Raw genomic sequence first — 20711 nt, 5'->3', positions numbered from 1 at the left:
GTCTTAACATAATGAAAATAGACTGCATCTGGCATAAACCCACCTGAAATAAATTCTAGGAAGGCTCCAGCCAAGGCTGGGGTGGCCACCTGCTTCATTCTACAGCCACCCCAGTGTTTCCCTACATAGGTGGGAAATTACAGGTTTGTGGCATGTGCTAAGCTGGGGGTTTATTCTAGAGTTTGACTGAAATGCAACTATGTGACCTTTACTTTCTAATAAACATAAAACACAAATTTTGCGGATATTTGAGGAGAGGAGTCCAGAAAGAAGGAACGAAGCGGAAACCTTGTGGCAGCTGTGATTCCGAGTCTTTGTAGATCAGAGGTTTGCCTCTTTCCTTCCGTTCTTTTTTTCTTGTGCAGCAATAGGTAAGCCAAGAATGTCAGCAGCAAATATCTCTGCTGTGATTTCTTCTGGAATTTCTTCTTCAATCAAAGCTGCTGCACCTGGAGAGCAGTAACAACACCACAAGACATACAGTAGTGATGTAAAAATGGCTTTCCAGGTCAGTAAAATTTGTAAGTGAAGTAACCATGAAAAAATGATGGTTTACTTGCTTAACATTTTATGTATTTATATCAGGAACCTGTCAAATCTGCAAGTCTCACCTTGTAGCAGGTCCCTGCCTGAGAGGGGTCATGGGACAACATTTACACTCTGGCAATTTAATGTGATTTTAGGACCTTAAGGAATCCAGGGATTTCGAAGTTGCTTTGCAGAACCAGGCAGTTCCCTTTGGGAGCTGCACCTTTGCTGTGTGCTGCCCATTCCAATGACCCTAAACAGATGCTGTTCCAAACTGGTGGGGACTGGGACACAAATCATACGAAAATGCGGTTCCAACTACAATGGGCAATTAAATACAGCCACTTGGCTGAAATCAATGCTGTAATTTGCTGTTCCAGACTGGTGTGGACTGGGACATAAATTGCAGACAAATGCAGTCGTTACCAACAGCTCTGTTACAATGGGCACTGCTGCCTGGGTGAAACCAGCTCTGGGATTTCCCTGTATGTTTCTAATTTCAGTTCCAGCCAGCAGATAAACAGCAATGTAATCTTGTCAGGCCCCAGTTATAGTTCATTGTCCATTTATTTTTAGATACACCCGTGTGATCGCTGCGTGGATGAAGGACAATCTGTAGCTCTGTGACTATTTTTGCAATCCTGTCTGAGCAGTTTTGACAGCTCTCTTGGCCTAACAGGGTAAATGGGTTTGAAATTTAAATTGTTCCATTTGGGAATTGAAGCAATCCTGCTTCTGTGCTGTGTGGAATGCTAATCCTGTACCTGAGGGATCGTAGATGTCTGGTTCAGATCCTCGTCTCCCATGTCGCCTGCCCAGCAGGGTGGTCAGACACTGGGCCAGCTCATCCTCGGTCATCTGCTCTCCTGCACACAACACAGCAAGGTCAGCCCATGGGTTATGGGGTCGAGAGCACAAAAACTAGAAAGGAATTTGAACGGGAACAGTGCACAAACAGAACAGGACAGTTCAAAAGGAGATTCGGCCTCTCTTGCATTTTGGGGAAAAATGTTAATTGAAGGGAGAAATTCTAATGCAGACAGCTCTTTAGGCTATATTGCACTTGAGGTATACTGCACTTTAGGCTATATTGCTTGAGCTTCTATTCCCACTGGAGAATTCCTGGTAGAGACCACAGTCTGTGTAGCCATTTTCACATAGAGGAGGAAGAGAAAGGTGGAGAAGTCTTGATTTAGTATCTTGGAATAATGTGGACATGGCACTTGTTCCCAGTTAGCGGTTGGCTCATGCCCTGAAGCATGAGGTTATAGATCTGTTATGAAACTGTTCTATCTCATGTATCTATTTATGGATGTTCACACCATCCATATAAATAACTAACCTTTCTCACACTGGTTGAATCCTTGGTTTCCAAGGATCTTTGTGTCAAGGAGTCTTACCAGGTGAGGTACTGAGTCAACCAGCATTTCCCTTTACCTGTTTTAATGCTCAGCTGCACTTTTACGCCAGGAATAAGACAATAAAAGTTTGTTATTTACCACTCTATGGCACTGGTCACAGTTATATTTATACATGCATTTACAATGTTCTTCCTGATTCAGCTCAACTAAACCATCACATCTTTTCAGTCTTTCACACAGATTCAGTTCAGGACTGACTAATTTCATCCCTCTTTTCTTGTGCCCTTTTTATCAGTTTTATACTACCTTGCCAAAGCCTGCTTGACTGTAACAGAGAACAGTGATTCAGATAAGGGCACACTGGAAGAAGGATACATATTACCAAGATCCATACTCATCATTTGACAGCCAAGATACTTCAGGCCAGCAGAGATTTCCAGAGCAGTAAAAGAAGAGCAGCTGAGACAATAGATGTGATTATTCAATTTAAAATCTTAAAACAAGCGGCTCCCCACGCCTGCCCTGGTTACAAAACTGTAGTTCCAGATTAATTTTTTGCTGCAGTGAATAAGTTCTGAAATTGCAGGCAGAACTAGCAAGCATAAAACTAATATTAGAAGAGAAATAACTCACCTCTGCACTGAAGCAGAGACAGTAAGTCTCCTCTGTCAATAACTTTGTCTCCCTTCTCGTTATCATAACCAAGAACCTGAAACGCTCGTTGTAGGCTTTTCATCGACAAGCCAAGCGCAGGTCGATGATTTATATAAAGTTTGATAAAATCCTCCAAATTGATTTCTGTCACTTGTTCTCCACCATCCATGTACTTGCTGAATTTTACCTCATTTATCATTTCTTCAATCTAAAGATCAAGACAAGACAGATTGTTACACATTTTTTGCAGAGCATCGGGCCAGTTTCCGATCTGGTGAATGCCGACGTACCATAACCGTGCACATACTGGTACCACAGTGGGTATCCCAGTGGGAAGCTGCACTCGGCAGCTGAGGATGGGCACAGCCAACAGTTACACACTTGCTGACATGATGACATAAGGTAAAGATGGGGGTTGCACACACGTTGTCATTTTGGATTTCCTCTCTCATGACGGGCACTCGGTGACTCTGCAGCTGTTACCGGTACCTTTGCCACAGCTGTGTCTCCACTCTGGGGACAGCGGGCAGGCAAACCACAAACTGGTAAACACACCATCCCTGCTGCAGGAGCACGTGCATGAGAGTCCCCACAAAACCAGGCTGCACACCCTGGCTGGCACGAACAATCTTCCCCCCCTCTGACACGTGTCTGGTGAGGTTCTGCCACCGCACAAGCCAAATCCAAACATACTCAGTGCGGCTGACAGCCTGCACTCTCCTCTCGGACAAACAGCAAGCACTGGCCATGCTGGGTGGTTTTACTGAAGTCTGGTGCTGTGAGTCAGCCCCGTTGGCAGATGTGTGTCCAAAAGGCAGCATCTGCTCCATGCCCTCATTGTACTCGCAGCCCCTTCGGAGGTACAGGGGCAGCAGAGAAACGCCGGGAGAATTCCCCGTGCCAACACGTACCAAGCCTGCTGCTCCCCGGGAAGGGAGGCTGATGCAAGATCTCCCCGGGGAGGACTTTGCATTCAGCCTTGGGCCTTTGTCCTTGTGTCACAAGTTTTTCCACTGAATGAAGCCTGGGGAAGAGGGAAATCTCAGCCTTATATTTTTCTTGTAGCAAATGTCACGCCAAGCAAGAACAGTCATTTTCACTCAGCTCTGGCTGAGCTGGGATTAGGTTTTATATCAATCCCACTGAACTACAAAAGAAAAACACCTATTCCCAAAAGCTTTGCTAGTCAGTCCAAGCTGCCTTTTCTCCCTCCTGCTTTTCCTATATTAAAACACTCTAGAGAGACGAACTTTGTGGATTTTATTACTGTCCTGCCTGCCTCGAGGAGCAGATTGTAGGTTGTCTGGTTTCACAACAGCTTAGCACCTCTGTTTCCATGCCTGAAACGCTGTTTATATTTTAATTTGGGGTGGGAGGCAGGGAGGGGTTATCAATTATTCTTTCAGAGACATGTCCCAGGGGAATATATTCTCCTTGTCCCCAAGAGGCAAAAATGTAATAACCCAAGGAAAAGCTCTAACACAGTATGAGGGGATAATGCCACAGCTTGACACCAGGGCAAAGCAGCCCTGGCTCAGACAAACATTTGCTGGTTGTGGGGGCTCCAAAGCACGTCTGTTAGATGGTGGCTGTGACAAAGGTCCTGCCTCCCATCTGCTGGCTCTCCTGGCAGAGCATTCCTGGGCAGATGGGGTGGCACTGACTCACAGGACCATCTCAGCAGCCCGTGGGTTCGTGTGCCATGGCAGAGATGAACAACCTCCCCTGCGGGCAGATGAAGGGAGCTCAGTGATGCACCACTTCCCTGGGGAGAACCCCTCTGCAGTGACAGGGCTGTGGCTGGTGCAAAGAGGCCATTATTTAAATCTCCTTGCCTCAGATTCAGTAATTTTTTTGTATGTGCTTTAATTACCCTTTTGTCAGGTTACACATTACAAATGAGGTTTGTATACAATACAAACTGCCTTGGAGAAACAGCCACAAAAGGGGAAGGAACAGCACCTTTATTATATCAGTTGTGTCTGTCTGCTGTTAAATTTGAAGCTAAAAAGCTCTTGAGAAATGTTTGATAGGAAGCTCTGCTGTTGCAACCTTAAAGGTAACCTCAGAGAGAGCTTCTGCAGGGTTTATCAGTTAGTGAAAGAACTTTACATTCCATGGGAGTAAACGCCACTGTCTCCATCTAAAATCATTCTTTCATCAGTCCCAAGCAGAACAAGAAAGAGAGGCTCTGTCAACGTCCAGATGAGTGACTGCATTGAGCTGGACATTCTCACCCACACTGGTAGCACATATAGGACACTCTGGTTGAGTCTCTATCCAACCTGGAGGGACTCAACCACATCCTACCAACCACATGCTGCTCAGCCACTAGTACAAGTCACAGAGGGACCAAAGCACTTTACCCACGGACATTGGAAGGTTGGAGGCTTCTATCCTTGGGAGCCAAAGGAAGATTTATTCCCCTACTTTCACCTTCTGAAGAAACCCACCTCTGCAGTGGTGGCAGAGCCCCCAGCCTCCAGAAGACCCTGAGATTGTCCTGTTGAATGGTTCTGAACCATCAGGCTCCAGGTTTGCTCAGCCCCGGTGGTTTCCCAACTTACTAGCAAGGAATCATTACTTTTTGAGGAATTTGCTGCTGGATTCTGACCACTACTGTATTGATGCAGACCAGTTAAATACGTTGAATGCCAACAAATACACCCTGGAGCAATCCAACATGGCAATGGTCAGAATATGGCCCTTGGGACACTTGGTAAATGCAATCAGTCTTGCTCTTTTTTTTTTTTAATAACAACAATAAAAACAACTGACCGACCTCTTCCTCTGATGGATAAAATCCTATTGCTCTCATTACAGAAGGAATTTCCTCCAAGGGAATGTGCGTTGACACCTGTCTGTTCTCCAGTGTATTTGTACCTTGGCTGCATATCTGTGCATAGTAAAAATAGTCTTCCAGTTCCTGCCAGGGATTCAAAAGAATACTGTGAAGATCAGTTAACAACAGGCATGGAAGATAAGGCTCCTTTTAGGATTTACTAACAGGCATATCAATGGGATTGTTGTTGAAGGTGATCTGGATAAAAAATAAGGGAATGGCTGGCCTGTATAAATGAATTTTAAACTCCAACCAGATGTGGCCAGATGGTGTTCACAGTGAGCATAATTACCCTGAAGAATTCGCCTTCTCTGCCACCATCCAGGAGGTTGTAGAATGGGATCATGTCCTCCCCACCCAGGAAAGCAGCAGCATCCAAGGCACTGGCAGAAGTAGAGAAAAGAAGGTACAGGAAGGGTTCATGTGAGGAGAGGTTTCACGGTTCCCTTTCTAGTCATTGTTCTCATACACTTTCAATAAATAAAATCCCAGGGCCTCAGAATTCAGGAAAGAAAAGCACTGCCTTGAACCATGTGCTATTTTATCATCAGCTGCACTTCTACAGCATATTTCATACACAGGTTTTACATACAATAGCACAGTGTGGGAATTAATTATTACTGAATGGTCCTCTTGTTTAGTGGAATGAGTACAGGGCTGGGAGCCAGGAGCTTTTCCATGGACTTGAACTTGGTGTCTGGCATTTAGCTTTTCTGCTTCCTTATAGAGACATTGAGGGAGATGAATTAGCTAGATCAGCATTTTGAACATGCAGAGAAGGCCGGGGCTTGGTGTTTGCAATAAACCACACAAACCCAAGCTCCCTGTTCCTTGATCTAACACATTTTTCCCCAATAACTCGGTGCAATCCATTACTCCACTTCCTGAGCTGTGGCGGGTGACGGTGTCGCAGGTGCAGTCGGCATTAGACTGAAAGCGCCTCAGTAGCCACCTCTTTGTTTCAATTTCATAGGCAGTTGGAGCCAAAAGAATCCATTTGGCTTGTGCAGATGTAAAGAGAAACCAAGCCTGGAAGTGCAATCATGCCGTAGCATTGCCACATAATACCCCACGCCTGGCAGCAGAGCTGCAGCTCTCACACACCTCGGCAGTGCTGCTTCCACTGGGGTTTTTTTGCAAGCTTCATGCTTTTTTCATAATTAAGTTATCTGGGTATTAAACACAGTGGAGATGCACAAGATGCCAGAAGCAGCAATAAAATGATAATTAGCTCATCAAGAACTTCGCTCAAAAAACAAATTACATAGAAATTCAATGTTGCCTGGACCCTGGCCAACCATTATAAAGAAGGATCATTTATATTCTATTGCCTTCCTTAAAATGTCGCTTATCCTGACCCCCGACTGCTTAAGCCACACAAAGTGGAAAAGAAAATAAATAAACCCATTGCTTTTCCAACCAGGTTTCCTTTGTTCTGGCACATGAAGGTGAGCTGGCTCAGCACCCTTTGGGCTTTCCTCAGAGCAAGTGGTACCTGTAAGAAGTGTTTTATGCAGGACCAGCACATGTCCTAAGCACAAAGCCTTTGTCCTAGGAAGGTGAGGGTTTCACAGGTGCACACCAAAAGGCAAACACAGGAGAGAGAGCTAAAAGCCAGCTCCCATGGGGTTGATTTGCCAGAAACCAGGAGACGTGCTCTGTGTTAGCAGGGTGATGTGCAGGATTTAAAAGAAACAAACCAGCACAGACTGACAGAGATCATGCCACACTATCCCAGCTCTGCCATGGACTAGGCTCCCTTTCCAGTCTCTGAAGTGTGAAGTCATTCCATGCTGCCCTGGAGCTTTTCTGTCATTCACAGTTCCTTTCTATGTCACGGGTATCTCCTGGGCACCTGCAGCCACGCCCGCAAAGGGGAGCCCTCTGCCCTGCACAGGTGCTACAACGAGCAGCTTTCGTCCTTGACAGGCAAAGAAACCAAAATATATATCCTGCCTTTGCTGCCACATGGGAGCACACATCTGGCACAGCTGCTGAGGGAGCTGGCAGAGGAAAACTTGCAGAGAACGGGGGGAGAAGCCTGGCAGGGTTCATTGGGGATGTTCCGGGCCAGAGCCTGGAGATCCTTGTTTTTTAGAGCTGCCTTCACTCTTCCAGCCACCCCATTTACTGCAGCTCATTTATTCATGTAAGCAAAGCTTTATAGGATTAAGGTGGCTTGTCTAAATCCAGTCTTCAAATGCAGGGGGGATTTCCCAGCAAATGCCTATCCCATTTGGAGAGCAGACACTTTTGTATGAGCAGTCACCCTGTGCACTCCTCCTGCAGCCAGTACTGCTACTCTGGTCCTGGCCTAACCCTGACAATCTCCCATCACAATAGCCAGGCCCTCACAAGGACCACAGAATCCTCTGCCCAACTTCTTACCATTTAGGTACCATTTCCCAGATTGGAATATTTTGTATGTGTTATGTCCATCCCCTGCGAGGTTTGCTGGCTTAATCCCCACTATGACTATGCAGATGCATCACATGGAGGGGAACAAAACCCTCCAAAAATGTGTCCCTCCTGTTTTAGCTGACACCCCACACAGCTGCTTGGGGCCCAACAGGTCACTACAATGCAGGCTGACCCCACTGCCATGCCCCCACCCCCAGTGTCACACGTGCCCACCATGCTGAACTCTTACTAAACTATTGACCCCAATGTCAGGCCAGGTGTCTGGGAGCTGACAGCCCACAGGATTGAGCAGAGATGCTGCCAACCTTCCCTCCTGCTCCCCTCAGCGAGTTGTGGGTCTCCTGCTTCCATGAGTGCTGGGACCTGTCCTCCACCTCATGATCCCCCTTGCCAGATGCAGTTTGTTGGCCTGGTCGTGGGCATGTGCTGTGGAAGGAGAGAGAAGCTGCAGGACTTTATCACCTGCCTCCAGAGGACCCATGTTCAAGAGAGCCCTGCAAAGAAACTCTCCATGACCAACCACTCTGCCTGCTTTAACTCCTCTGGACACAGACACCTGGCACAAAAACGGGACAAAAGCCCCATTTTCAGTGTAAATGCTGGAAAGCATTTGCTTCAACTGTGGAAAGTGGTAACAGGACTCCTTTCTCCTTCCTGCCATACTCACCTTAGGTTGACCTTCCATTTCATAACAGTGCAGTCGCTCCCCCCCGCTGTAAAGATGTAACGCCCGTCATAGGAGCTGGCAAGGTCAGAGGCACCATCCGGGTGGCAAATGAAGGCTGAGGACTTGTGGGGGTTGCCATCAACAGGCAAAATCTGCAAGCCCACCTGTAAAGAGAGAGAGAGAGTCTGGGAGGGCTGGGAGTCCTATAGAAGGGCTGGGGCACTGCACGCTGGGGCAGTGCTGCCTCCTCCTCCCAGGAGCTCGCTCAGCTCTCAGTCAGGACCAGCCTATACATGGTTTTACCTCCAGTGAAATTCCTCAAGGACTACCAGCTCTGCAAACGGTGGCTCTTGTACAGCTGGGGCAGGTGGGGCTCCATACCTTGTCCTTTGTAATGTACACCAGGTAGTACTGCTTGGGGTCCGCAGTGCTTGTCACTGGGAGGATTTGTATCTTCTCCAATGGGGAGCCATAGGTTGGTCCCAAAAGGGTCTTTCTAAAGGCAAACAACATATTTATCCATTCTAGAGCTCACAAAACATTTTGCCTCTCTAAACAGCTGCTGTGTGGAAGGATGGGTAGATATGGGAGGTGTGGGGGTGCAAAGGCTTTGTACTACTGGCTGAGAGAACAGGACAGGACAGGGTCCCTGGCTAGAAGGGACCACACTGGGGCTCAGAAATTAATTTAGTGCTCAAGGATTATTGTGCTTTGCTTATCCGGACTCCTGTCTCTTTATCTGACGTTGAACAGCTGTGTCTCAAATCCAATATGCTGAGCAGACCAAGACCCACCTGAAGCCATAGCCTTACTAGATGACATGGTAGTGAACAGCAGAGTGGACATAACTGACCTAGGGGTCCCTAGAGTCATCCCAAGATCTGCATCACAGATGTACAAACACATTCTCATGGGTGGGAGTAGGGTGGTCATTAGACCAAGGAGAACACAGGGTCAGGATGGGGGTCCTGGGCAGCTGTAGGCCTGAATCAATCCTCTACCTGCACATTTTGGTCATTGCGTTGAGGAGCTTCATTTTGTAGCAGTTGTTGGCAGTGAGGATAAAGGACTCGGTGCTGAGCTGTGGGTACCAGGCCAAGCACAGGGGCACCGCACTCTGCTCCACCCGGTCCCTGTGTGTGACCACCAGGTGGTCCTTGATGCTGCTGCTCAGGTCATATTCAACCTGGAGGGAAGACAAGGAAACAACTCCCCTGTGGTCTGCCAGCACCCTGGACCTTGTGGATTAACGGGATTTAGCATCTCCTGGAGAAGCCTGCAGTAGCAGAGCCTCAGCCCTGAGATCAGGCTGAGAAACAACCTCCAGCAATCGAGCTGGTGGGGACAGGGTTGGGAGGCATAGAACCACACACGGAGCCTCCCTTGATGTCCTTGTCCAGCCCTGCCACTTTAACCCCAAATCTTTACTGTCCATTAGACTTTCACATCCACCCACCAGCTGCCGGTCCTCCCCGAGGCTCAGGAGCCTGGGCTCATTGCTGCCTGACTGGACCCCAAAGAGGATGCTCCGGATGGGTTTGTAGTGGGAGTCCAGCCCTGCCAGGTGTTCCCAGCATCTGCGCCCGTTTTGCAGGACTTTCTTGTAAACGATCACTGAGTATTTCTCATCCTGCAATGACAGCACAAAGGTCAACAAGTCACAGTCCCCATGCTCATCCCCTGCTTCCTCTCTGGGCTTAGCTTGGCCCTTTCAGTTTTGGAGTCCCCTGAGGAAGTTTAGAGTCACAGCCAGGATAAAACACTGGGCCAGACAGATTTGGGCAGCTGCTCCCAAGGGCAGCACCACAGCAACACCACAGCAGTCCTCAGCCTGGCTGGAGCATCCAAGCCATCCCCTGCTGTGCTCACACAGAGGGGCAGTAAACTGAATTCTGTGACTCCCCAGAAATCACAAGGAAGATGCTTCCCACTGCTGTGTCCTGGCATATGTGCAGGAAAGGGGAATCTTTTCTTTGAACAGATCGTCACCAGTTGCTACAATCTCTGTGCCAAATTGCCTCAACACTGCCTTGACACTGAGACATGGGATGGAGGGAGCAGCCCCTCTCACAGAGCACCAGCCAGGAGGAAATCCCTGCTCCAGCCCTTCCTACAGATGGACACAGAGCTAAGACTTGTCACTAAAGTTAGAGATGGGACGCTGCCAGCAGCGGCTCTGTGGAGCAGCTGGGACTGGTGACGTTTTTACAGAGTGACTCTTTGAGCCAGGAAAAGCATTTCAGAGTCACGAAGCCCCGGGGGAGGAACAGCCCTCCGTGCCTTGCAGGACGGCCGGCAATTCCCAGTCCCTCCCAAAGCTGCAGGACGAGCAGCGCATGTAAATCACCGAGCGGAAAAAACAAGCTTACAGCGGTTGCGAGGTACTCGGAATTGTGAGAGAAGCTGATGTGAGTCACGGGACCCTGCGAGAACCGGAGTTCCTTGCAGCTGGACTGAAGGGAAATCGCATCGAGGATGTGAACGCTTCCATCAGTAAAACCAGCGGCCAGAAAATAACCTGGAAAACACGCCAGAAAACTCTCACGGCTCCACCGCTCCTCCCGGGAAGCCCAGTGCCTGGGAGGAGGTCACACAGGGAGGTCACGACGCCAGGATACCTTCAGGGTCATAGGATAAGCACTGGATGCCAGCCTCGGGGAATATCCTGCTAGCCAGGTACTTGGTGTGCTGGTAGTCCCACAGCTTCAGCAGCCCACAGGGACTCCCCACGGCCACCAGTGTCTGCTGCGGGTGACAGGCGATGGCACTCACAGCTTTCTTCGCCTCTTCCAGGACTTTTTCAAAGTCTGCACTGTCTGTTGCAACATGGAACACGGTTGCATCAGAGGTTGAAAGGATAAAGTTCCTGTTTAGCGTGAGAGAAACAGAATTTGATGAATCAGACTCGCTGGCTCATGTCCCTCCAAGCTATATTACACATCAGTCTCTTTTTGCAACTTAGTTGGACAATCTCTTATATTTTGTGATATGCACCATGCAAACACTCCTTGACCCGGAGGGCAGGTGGCACTTTTTATTCACGACCTGGGAAATCGTCTCAGGGAGATACTGGAGCCAGGTCCATTTTCTACTTGGCTGAGCAAGGCAGAAGATGAATGACATCTGGGGAGCTTTTGCTGTTTGCAAGTTGCTGGTGTGTGACACAGACAAATGAGCAATTCAAGATACTCTGAATAGTCCTTTCACGTGTCTCCACGTCACCATTGTCAGTGGCTCCACATTGACCACCCTGCCACGGACAAGGTCAGAGGACAGTTTCAGTCCCACAGCACAGACAGGATGGTTCCTGTCTGCTCACCCAACACAGCAGAGAGGGTCTCGCTGTGGCACTGGGCATGTGTGAAGCAGAAATCTGAATAATTATGCACAAATATGTATAGTCTCAGTCTGGTTGAGGTCTGAGGGTCTGGACCCAGTTAAAGGGATAAGAGAGGACCACACAGAAATCCCAGACTGGTTTGGGTATGAAGGCTTAAAGCTCGTCTTGTTCCAGCCCCCCTGGCATGGGCAGGGACACCTTCCACCAGACCACATTGCTTCAAGCCTATATCCAACCTAACTCTGCCCTCTGCCACTATTAAGCCATTCCCCCTTGTCCTATCACTCCACACCCTTGTCCAAACTCCCTCTCCAGCTCTCTTGGAGCCCTTGAGGTACTGGAAGGTGCTATAAGGTCTCCTTGGAGTCTTCTCCAGGCTGAATCCTGGAGTTGCACAGACAGAGGTGTGGCTGCACGAGTGGGGAAAAGCAGCCTCTTTGCCAGCTGGCCTGTGACAGTCATCACTTCATGCACATCTGGCCCAGGCACTGATGGACTCTGTGCCTCTTTTGTGCCTTAGCTGGGCTCTCCAGCCATTCCTGATCCCACCAGCCTGCTGAGACAAACAGGCTCAAGGTTTCCCCTTCGATTTTCTGCCTTTCATTCTGCCCAGAGCAGCTGCAAGTGGCAGGAGTTGCAGCAGCGACCCAGAAGGAGGGATGAGACAACAGAGACCAGAGACAGGGAAACCAAACCGTTCCCCAGGGCACTGCTCCAGGCTGGAGAGGAATCTGTCCCACATGGCTCTTTGGAAAACACGTGCGGCTGAGAAAAGATGTTGCCAGGAGAGCCTGAACGGGAGTGACAGACATATGGTTTGCAGGCTGGATGGAGCCACACAACAGCTTCATCTGGTCTGCAGACTCCCTATAAATCCTCAGGCACAGCTACATCACACGGAGGGACAGAGAGGGGCTGGTGACCAGGCTGGGGCTGTCCCAGGCTCCTGTGTTGAGGTGGTGCAACCCAGCGCTGGTGCCACTGCCCCGATCAGCTTGGCAAGCCATGATAAAATCCAACTGGATATAGCCATCCATGGGAGGGGTTTAAGGGGGGGATTAAGGGGCCCAGAGAGAGCTGGAGGCTCGGCATTAGCACTGCCTGGTGTTCCGGGGATGTGACAGAGAAACTGATCATCACCCTGCCTGCACTGATGATGTGTCTGTGCCAAGATATCACATCAAGTTCAGAATTTAGGACGTGCTGGAGCCTCCCTGGAGTTTACAGCTGCTGGGAGATGCCTGTGGTCTGCAGGCAGAGAGGGATGCCCAGGAGAGTCCCCTGCTTCTCTCTGGTGGGCAGGTGGGACAAACACCCCAAATGGAAAAGAGGAATAAAGGGGCACATTCCTTTCCATCCTGCCTCCCTGTCCATGTCCTGCCCAAAAGCCTGGGCACAGGGTTGAAACCTGCTCCAGACCGTGCAGAAGCCCACAGGGCAGCTTTCACTGACCACCTCCCAAGCTGTTACAAACCACCTCCCCAGGTTCCACTGACACCTCCCCGGCTTTCAGCTGCAGGGCAAAAACAGGAGAGGACCTGGGTTTGTAAAGAGGCACTCACCTGGTGAGGAAGGACTGGCTTCTGGCTGGGAAGGCATCAGGAGGATCACGAAGGGTTGTGGAGAAGGAGAGGGACCGAATGGGACCCACTTTGCTGTGGCTGTAGAGGCTGAGCAGCAGCAGCTCCCCATCGTAGAATTTAATGTGCCCTTTCACATCACCTGTTACTATACAGCTGCAAGGAAGGGAAAGTTATTAACCAACACACTGATTGACAACTCCCAAATATTTCTTGCATAGCACCCTTAGGCAGAAGGAAATCTCTTCCCCATTTCTCGGCACAAGGACACGAGCAGAGCCCTGCAAAGAGGTGCGGGAGTAAGCCCAGGGCTGTGCAGAAACCAGCGGCTCTGCTGCGACCCTGTGGTGTCCCTGCCCTGTCCCCAAGGCTGTGACCCTGCCCTGTCCCTGCCCTGTCCCCAGGGCTGTCGCGGCGTTTGGTGGCTGTCTGCTCCCTCTGCCGGTGACGGCCGGGAGGCTGAGCCAGTATCTGAGCCACCCCAGCAGAGCTGGCATCACATCACCGTGATGTTCAATCTTATTTTTCCCCCCAGCCAAATCCATCCCTGGAAAATTACACACAAACCAGCAGCACTTTCTTCCAGAGTTTTCCTGGTCCTCTCACGCTGCCAAGAGATTTAGAACTCCAACACTTGGCTGTAGTTCTCTGCTGTTGCTGTGGCTGAGATACACAAGGACTGTACCTACAGCTACTGAAAACGGCCTCCCCGTTACCTCTCCAACACCTGGAGCACGGTGAGACTCTCCTTCTGCACAGACACCATTTTGGTGGGGGTCATTCCGAGAGGCCTGGCCTGCTGCTCCTTGGGATCAGTTCGGGGATCGACCACATCCCACACCACCACCTTCCCGGCCGAGGTGCCCGTCAGAGCTTGGGAGTTGTTAAAATGGAAAACTGTCTGGCTGAAGCGTCCCACCACACTCCTGAAGGTCTGCAGGGAGAGCAGCGAGGCCACGTGTTCATCCCGAGCGCTGGCTCTGCCCTCCCAAGCAGAGATGTTTCTGCTTGGTTCTCACGTGACATTCCCTCCCTGTCCCACGGCAGGACCATCAGAGACAAGAGCCCCAGGAGAAGATACACTGGGGTATCCTGACCTCAGCTCAGGCAACCCTGGCTTATCCCTTCCAGAGACTGAGGGGGACAGGCTGGGGACATGGCCACATGGTTTTGGTCAGGGAGATAGGAAGGGGCAGTGCTGCTGCCAGGAGGAAAGCCAAGAAGGGGACGTGCTGTGGTCCCCCTGTGCTCACCTTGTTGCTCAGGAGTGGTGTTCCATACTGCAAACCAGCATCACCCTGGGGAAAGCAGATAAAACATCCAGGACAAGGATTTGGGAGCTGTGCTCTGCAGTGTCAGCATGTCCCCTCTCCATCATATGGGCACTGGCACCACACCGTGGTGACAAAAGCAGGGCTCCTGAGGCAGAAAGGCTCTCCAAGACCTTCTAGAGAACACAAAAACATCCTTTCCCTCTACCTGCTCCTCTTCCAAAAGCTGCTGACTGGCATGAGGCACATGAGGGCCCACAGGAAAGCAGGAGTGGGAGAGGAGGAGAGCATCCCTGCCACAGCTTGGACTGACCCAGTGTGGGAATAGAGGGAGGGCTACACTTTGCCAAGACCACCCTGGAGTCTAGACAGGGCAGGGAGTGGGGAGGGCGAGGTGGGTGAGGGCAGGGGCAGATCTGCAAAGCAAAGTGTGACCCCAGTCATGGGCAGACACGTGACCCCACAGCCTGCACTGCCTGTCCAGCATGTTCCCCTCCTGCCACCTCCTTTCTGGCACCAGAAACACAACTGCCCATGTCCCTACTTACCCACAGGTAAAATATCACCTGGGTTTTGCTGTTGCTGACAAACTCATGGGGATCTTGAGGGTTAAAAATGACATAATTCTGAAATTGAAAGGTGAGAATTGCATTAGCACCAAGCTGAGTGATGCTTTCTGCTTACTCTTCCATGCAAAACATCTGCTTTTATCCAAAACCCACTTCTCCACTGCACTGAGCTGAAAACAGAGGGCAGATTCCCTGTGCTCCCTACTCTGGGAGCAGGGACACCCCCCTTGGGGTCCCCTCTGCACCCTGTGTCTGTCAGGCATCAGAGGAGCAGGGATAACCCCCTGAGATGCTCCATCGCATTGGGTTACCCCAGGGATGGGATGTGATCCTCCCTCCCATCTCCAGCCAGTATCTAGCAGCAGCCCCATACTGGATGGGAGCAGGGCAATGGGGCTGCCCAGTTCTGACCAGTTCTGCCCAGTCCAGCCTCTCTGCCCCCCTCAGCTGTGGTCACTCACCTGATACCCAAACTCAGGCCTCAGCTCTGTGCTGCACAGGGGTTTCTCGGTGGGCAAAGTCCACCTCCAAACACAAACTCTCTGGGAGAGAAGGGAAGAAAAGCCCAAACAACACATGTGGCTTTCTAGGAGCTTGGGAGAGCCAGGTGAACCCCATTTTCCCCCTGCTGCAGGGGATGGTGGGGCATAAGGGACTGGAGCAGGGTAAAACCCAGCATGGTCTGGAAGCAGAGAGATTAATTTCAGGAAATAATAGTGGAAATTGCTTCAATGAAAGTGATGAAGTCAGAGGCTTTTATCCCAAATTAAGATGCATTTTCTCAACTCCACAGCATTGACTTTAATGAAATCCAGGTCTGTCTTCTAATGGCTCAGCAAAATCAAGCCATCACTCTGCAAACCCACTCCCCTTCTCTCCTGCTCTCCCCATCTGAATTCCCCCCTCCCCTGTGCTGCACTGGGAAAAACTTCCAGGGCTTTATCCTGGAAAGCCATGGAAGAGGAGATATTCTCTTTACCTGCACTCTGCCAGCACTAATGGTCACCAGATACTTTGCATCCCGGGAAATGGCGATAGCACAGACCCCGTCCTCCGGGTGGCTCTCGAAGATGGTGCGCACCGGTACCCTATGGAGCAAACACCTCGTGGGGGCTCAGGCAGCACAGGGCCTCAAGGTAATCACTTGGCAAAATCTGTGGCACTGCCCACCCTGGTCTGCATGGAGGAAGGGACATAGGAAGAGAGGGAAGGAGAGAGGGAGAGAGGGAGGCTACAAACACCAGTGCTGCTGTGGGAGCAGCTGACTCAGTGTCCCCTCCATCCCTTCCTCCCAAGTAAATGGTGCTGGGAAACAACTCACCAGGGATTTTTAAAGAAAATACTACAGCTTGGAGATGTGTTATACTTAGTCTGGGGGAGTTCAGCCCCATCTCATTGTCCTGTGGGTGTGGGTGATATGAGGACAGTGAAGTTTGGTTTCAGCTCCTTTGCTGCTTTAGTCCATCCCTGTGTTCTCCCATTTCACCCTCAGCTGAGGCTGGAGTCAGTCCTAAGTGATGTACTGGACATAGGGGGTTCTAAAGAGGAGGTTCCTGGGAGCTTACCCAGAGAATGAGTCCCACACAATGATCAGAGCGTCTGGCCCTCGGTCGGCAGTCGCAACCCAGCGCTTGTCCTCACTCACACACAGACAAGAAATGACATTTGCATGGCCCTGGGAAAGGGAAGCAGCAAATAGCCTTGGAGGCTCCAGACCGGGGCTGTTTAAAGCACCCATCAAGCTGCTCTGCTCATGAGATCACTGCTGCAACCCCACACAAAGTGCCTTCCACCACCACATGTTGGGAACTGCGACAAGTGCGTGAGCAAATCAACGCACCCCTTTGCATGGGCAAAGTTGTAGGTGACCCCTGAGCACTGGGAGAGGAGAGGGAGGGAAGGAGTCTGGGAAAAGGGGAGGAGGAGGAAGGAGACGCATGGGTTGTGTGCCAGACCTGCAGGTGGTACTGCCTGTTCCCCAGGACATCGTGGATGACCACTGTGTGGGAGGAGATGTACAGGAGCACCCGGTCCTCCCCGTCCATCAGGCCATGCACAGCCAGGCTGCTGTTGTAGCCAAACACCCAGGACAGGTTCTGCAGGGAAGAGGGAGATCCTGGCTCTTAGCAGACAGGACAAAAAAGCCACACAAGGTCTGGGGTGATAGAAGAGAGCAAGGTGGGAGCACTGGGTGCCATGTGGACCATCACAGTGGCACTGTGCCCATTGGTACTCACAAGAGAGTGAGGGCTGCTCTCCCTGTCCTTTTGGAATAGCATCCCTGGCTTGGCTCCCCACACCAAGCTGGAAGAGCCATCATTTTGGTCATTCATACTGCTCCTCTGCTGTGTGTCCTGCTTCCTGCAACCTGAGTGAGGGCTGGAAATGGCCCCCTTGGGCTCAGAGAGTGCTGGGGGTGGTTTAGGGGGCCCAGCACCCTTCAGGCATGATGTCCTAGAAATGTCTTCCCCCAGGGCATCCTGGCTCCCAGCCCAGGTGCTGGGCAGGGTGTCTAGGATCCCCATCCCTGAAGGAGTTGATGGGGGACACAATGGTTCATCTGCTCCAGCATCCTCTGGTGGTCCTTCCTTCTCCTTGGCAGCAGCAAGGGGATCCTTGGAAAGGGAGAGAGATTTTGGTGGGTGCTGGCTCCTGGGCTGATCTGGGTGGGGACTGCCCTGCAGGTAGTGAGAATGAACCCCAGCACATCTCAGATCCAACCTACATCACTCTCAGGGTAGGCTCCAATACAAAGATACTCCTTTGCTCCTGTCCAAATTGCCTATGGATTTGTACCAGGGGGAAAAAAATTCCATGGAAAGTTTCCCAACAGCTGCTGCTTCTCCTTCTGCACATATAACCTTGGCCTCTTTGAACCTCCTCAGCATCCTGCACCTCACATCAGAACCTCCTCAGGGAGCTCCTATCACCAGGGCTAAGATGCCCAGGTTTTCCTCCAAAACTAACCTGTAGGTCCTGTGAACTCTGTCCTTTCTGATGTCCACCCTCTGACTATCCCCCAGCAATGGTTATTCATTGCTGCAACAGGGCACATGGTCATGGGTTGGAGAGGGAGCAATGGCAAACTGAGGTTAAAACCAGGGGAATCGGGTCCTGGAGGTGGAGCTGAGCTGACTGTGAAGGGCTCAGCAGCAATCCCAGCCCTGCTGCCCGGCCAGCAGACAGAAAGGGAGGCTAAAAATCCCACCACCACCTTCCTCAGCCCCTCACCAGCCTGTCAGTAAATGTATTAACCAGCCCTGGGGGCAGAGCTGGCAGCAGCCCCGGTCAGGGGTTCCTCAGTTTAACCACTGACCACTTAATCTTGTTCTTGGGATCCACACCAGCTTTTGCCTCTCCCCGCTGGACTACTGGATTTCCCACAGCAATCTCTCCTGTAAGGTCTAAGCCCCTCTTGGACAGTTCCTGGTTCGAGGGAGGTGAGATAACATTTCATTCAGCCCAGGGAGGAGCCGGGTTCCTTCCCGCTCAGGTGGCTCCAGGCAGCTCAAGTGTCAGCAAATATTGACGCTGGACTGAGACTACACAGAGATGCTGCCTCTGCCAAGCCCCCCAACACCCCTCCCCTGGGATGTCTTGGGGTAAACCACACCCGGGAGACACTATCCTGGATCCAGGGGCTCTGTTTCCATCAGATTTTGCCCCAGATCTTGTCTCGGGCAGGACTTGCCATGGGACTGCTCTCACCTGCTCACCCATCTCCTGAGCTGTCTGTCTGTCCTGGGGCATCTCCTTGAGCTCACTGCTTATTCCTGGTTTTCCCTCAGTGGGCTCCTCTGGTGTAACTTCACACGAACCATCCACCCGCACCTTCACTCTCCTTCCAGGGAGCTGGGATGTGGAGATGCTCTGGAATACTCTCCCCCACACACACTTCCCCAGGGTCTGGCTGCACCACAGCGACCTGGAACTGGGCACAGCAGAAAGAAAGGGCACCTGTGAAGATGGGAAACGGGTCCCAGAGCCCTTTTCAGCTCCAGTAACACTCCTCCTGAGCACAAGCAAGCCCAGCACAACCCCAGTTATTCCAGCTGAGCTCAGGCTCCCTCCCCACCCCCCCGCGCCAGGCGTGGACTTTTCCCTTTGTATGGGTTTTATCCCAGTCCCCATAAGCAGACGGGCAGCTCCTGGGCGGCAGCTGCTTCATCTCCGGCTTCACGGGTCTGGATTCGAGCCAACACTAAAACCTTGTGCGCGGAAAACTTTCACGGGAGCGGGAAGGGGCCCTGGGAAAACCCTCCCCCGGCCCCGGCGGGCAGGACGGGAGCTCGGGAACAGCCGCTCGGGGACCCCGCGGGTGTCACCGGGGTCACACAGAGCCGTTCCCAAGCCCCCTCCAGGCCCGGAGACTCCCCTGGGACCCCCTCGCTCACCGACACAGCGATCCCCGCGTCCCTTTGGCTCCGAGCGCCGTTCCCAGGCAACGGCCGCACCGGCGGCACCGGCTGCGCCAGCGGCTGCTCCGGGAGACAACCGGGGAGAGGGGCTGGAAGGGGAGACAAGGGGAGACCCTCCTCACCCCCACCGGCTGCAGGGAGAGGCGGCACTGACCCCCCGCCCAAGGCAGGCACCTGGAGGGGGAGACACATTGGGCCCTTCGCCCTGCCCGAGCCTAAATCCCGCTCGTGGCTGTGACAAAGCCCCTCTTGGCATCGCCGGAGCCCTTTGGGACCAAACCCTCGCCCTGAGGGATCTTCACCCAATAACCCCCCAGGGAGTTGTAGGCAGCTGTGCTCCCGTGGCTCCTCTGAGCAGGAAAAGTGGAGCTAAAGCAAGAAAAATCATCCCCCATCCCCTGCCAGGTCCCCCCACCATCCTCTCTGCCAGGATGGCACTTGCACAGGGGACCCTGATCCTGGGGATCCCTCCATGCTCTGGCCTCACCCCTGCAGACAATCAGCTCCAAGTGCTCCCATTTGTTGACCCAGCTTTGCTGTTGAGCTCAAATAATAACAATTTCTAAACTTAATATGTTTCTCCTTCTGCGCAGCAAGAGCCTGGCACCCTGCTGGGAGCAGAAAGGACTTTTGTTATCAGCTCCCACTATCTCCCCGAACTGGAGACACTGCTCCAACCCCTCTGCGGCACAATCAGGGAGTTCTGCAGCTTCAGGAGCAGGATTTGGTGTCCCTACGAAAGCAGATTTTGGTCCTTACCCCTCCCTGGGTGGGGGGAGAGTGGGATGCACCACCATAACTCCCCATCTCCGCCACATGCAAGGAGGCAGCGTGTTCAGTGCATCAGGCTTGTTCAGACATGCTGCTTTTGTTCTCACCTCTAATAGTCCACTTTTTCAGTCTGTTTCAGGTCTGTTAATCATTACAAAATTGCTCCTTACCAGTGATATGTTACTTATGCCACAACTTGTTTATGAAGCACTATTGCAGGGCATGCAGCTTACCTGGGCTCTGCAAGGTCAGGAGTCATTACTCTGTGTCTGTGCAGGTTTGCATTTAA

At 51.5% G+C, this 20711-nt stretch overlaps 1 protein-coding gene across 2 annotated transcripts; it reads right to left on the bottom strand.

Moving 5' to 3' along the window:
* Positions 1 to 153: 153 nt before the first annotated feature.
* Positions 154 to 19794, bottom strand: WDR66 (WD repeat domain 66). 2 transcript variants are annotated; one of them, XM_027652065.1, is made up of 22 exons: positions 19628 to 19794; positions 18942 to 19164; positions 17471 to 17848; positions 17189 to 17329; positions 16799 to 16908; positions 16213 to 16321; positions 15695 to 15775; positions 15213 to 15290; positions 14647 to 14691; positions 14110 to 14327; positions 13376 to 13549; positions 11092 to 11339; positions 10843 to 10991; positions 9930 to 10103; positions 9475 to 9659; positions 8855 to 8969; positions 8474 to 8637; positions 5678 to 5768; positions 5326 to 5469; positions 2523 to 2751; positions 1293 to 1394; positions 154 to 449 (listed from the first exon to the last, which is right to left on the bottom strand). In XM_027652065.1, exons 2-22 carry the CDS (start codon positions 18981 to 18983, stop codon positions 322 to 324), a joined length of 3105 nt encoding a protein of 1034 aa, XP_027507866.1. In that variant the 5' UTR covers positions 18984 to 19164; positions 19628 to 19794; the 3' UTR covers positions 154 to 321. The 2 variants fall into 2 exon arrangements, with proteins under 2 accessions (XP_027507866.1, XP_027507867.1); XM_027652066.1 differs by having other exon boundaries at positions 18950 to 19164; positions 19628 to 19717.
* Positions 19795 to 20711: the final 917 nt, after the last annotated feature.

The sequence above is a fragment of the Corapipo altera genome, unplaced genomic scaffold (assembly GCF_003945725.1).
Source record: "Corapipo altera isolate COAL_440 unplaced genomic scaffold, ASM394572v1 67, whole genome shotgun sequence".
Classification (NCBI taxonomy): domain Eukaryota; kingdom Metazoa; phylum Chordata; class Aves; order Passeriformes; family Pipridae; genus Corapipo; species Corapipo altera.
The sequence above is the reverse complement of the archived record's forward strand: the minus strand, read 5'-3'. Positions and strand labels throughout refer to the sequence as shown.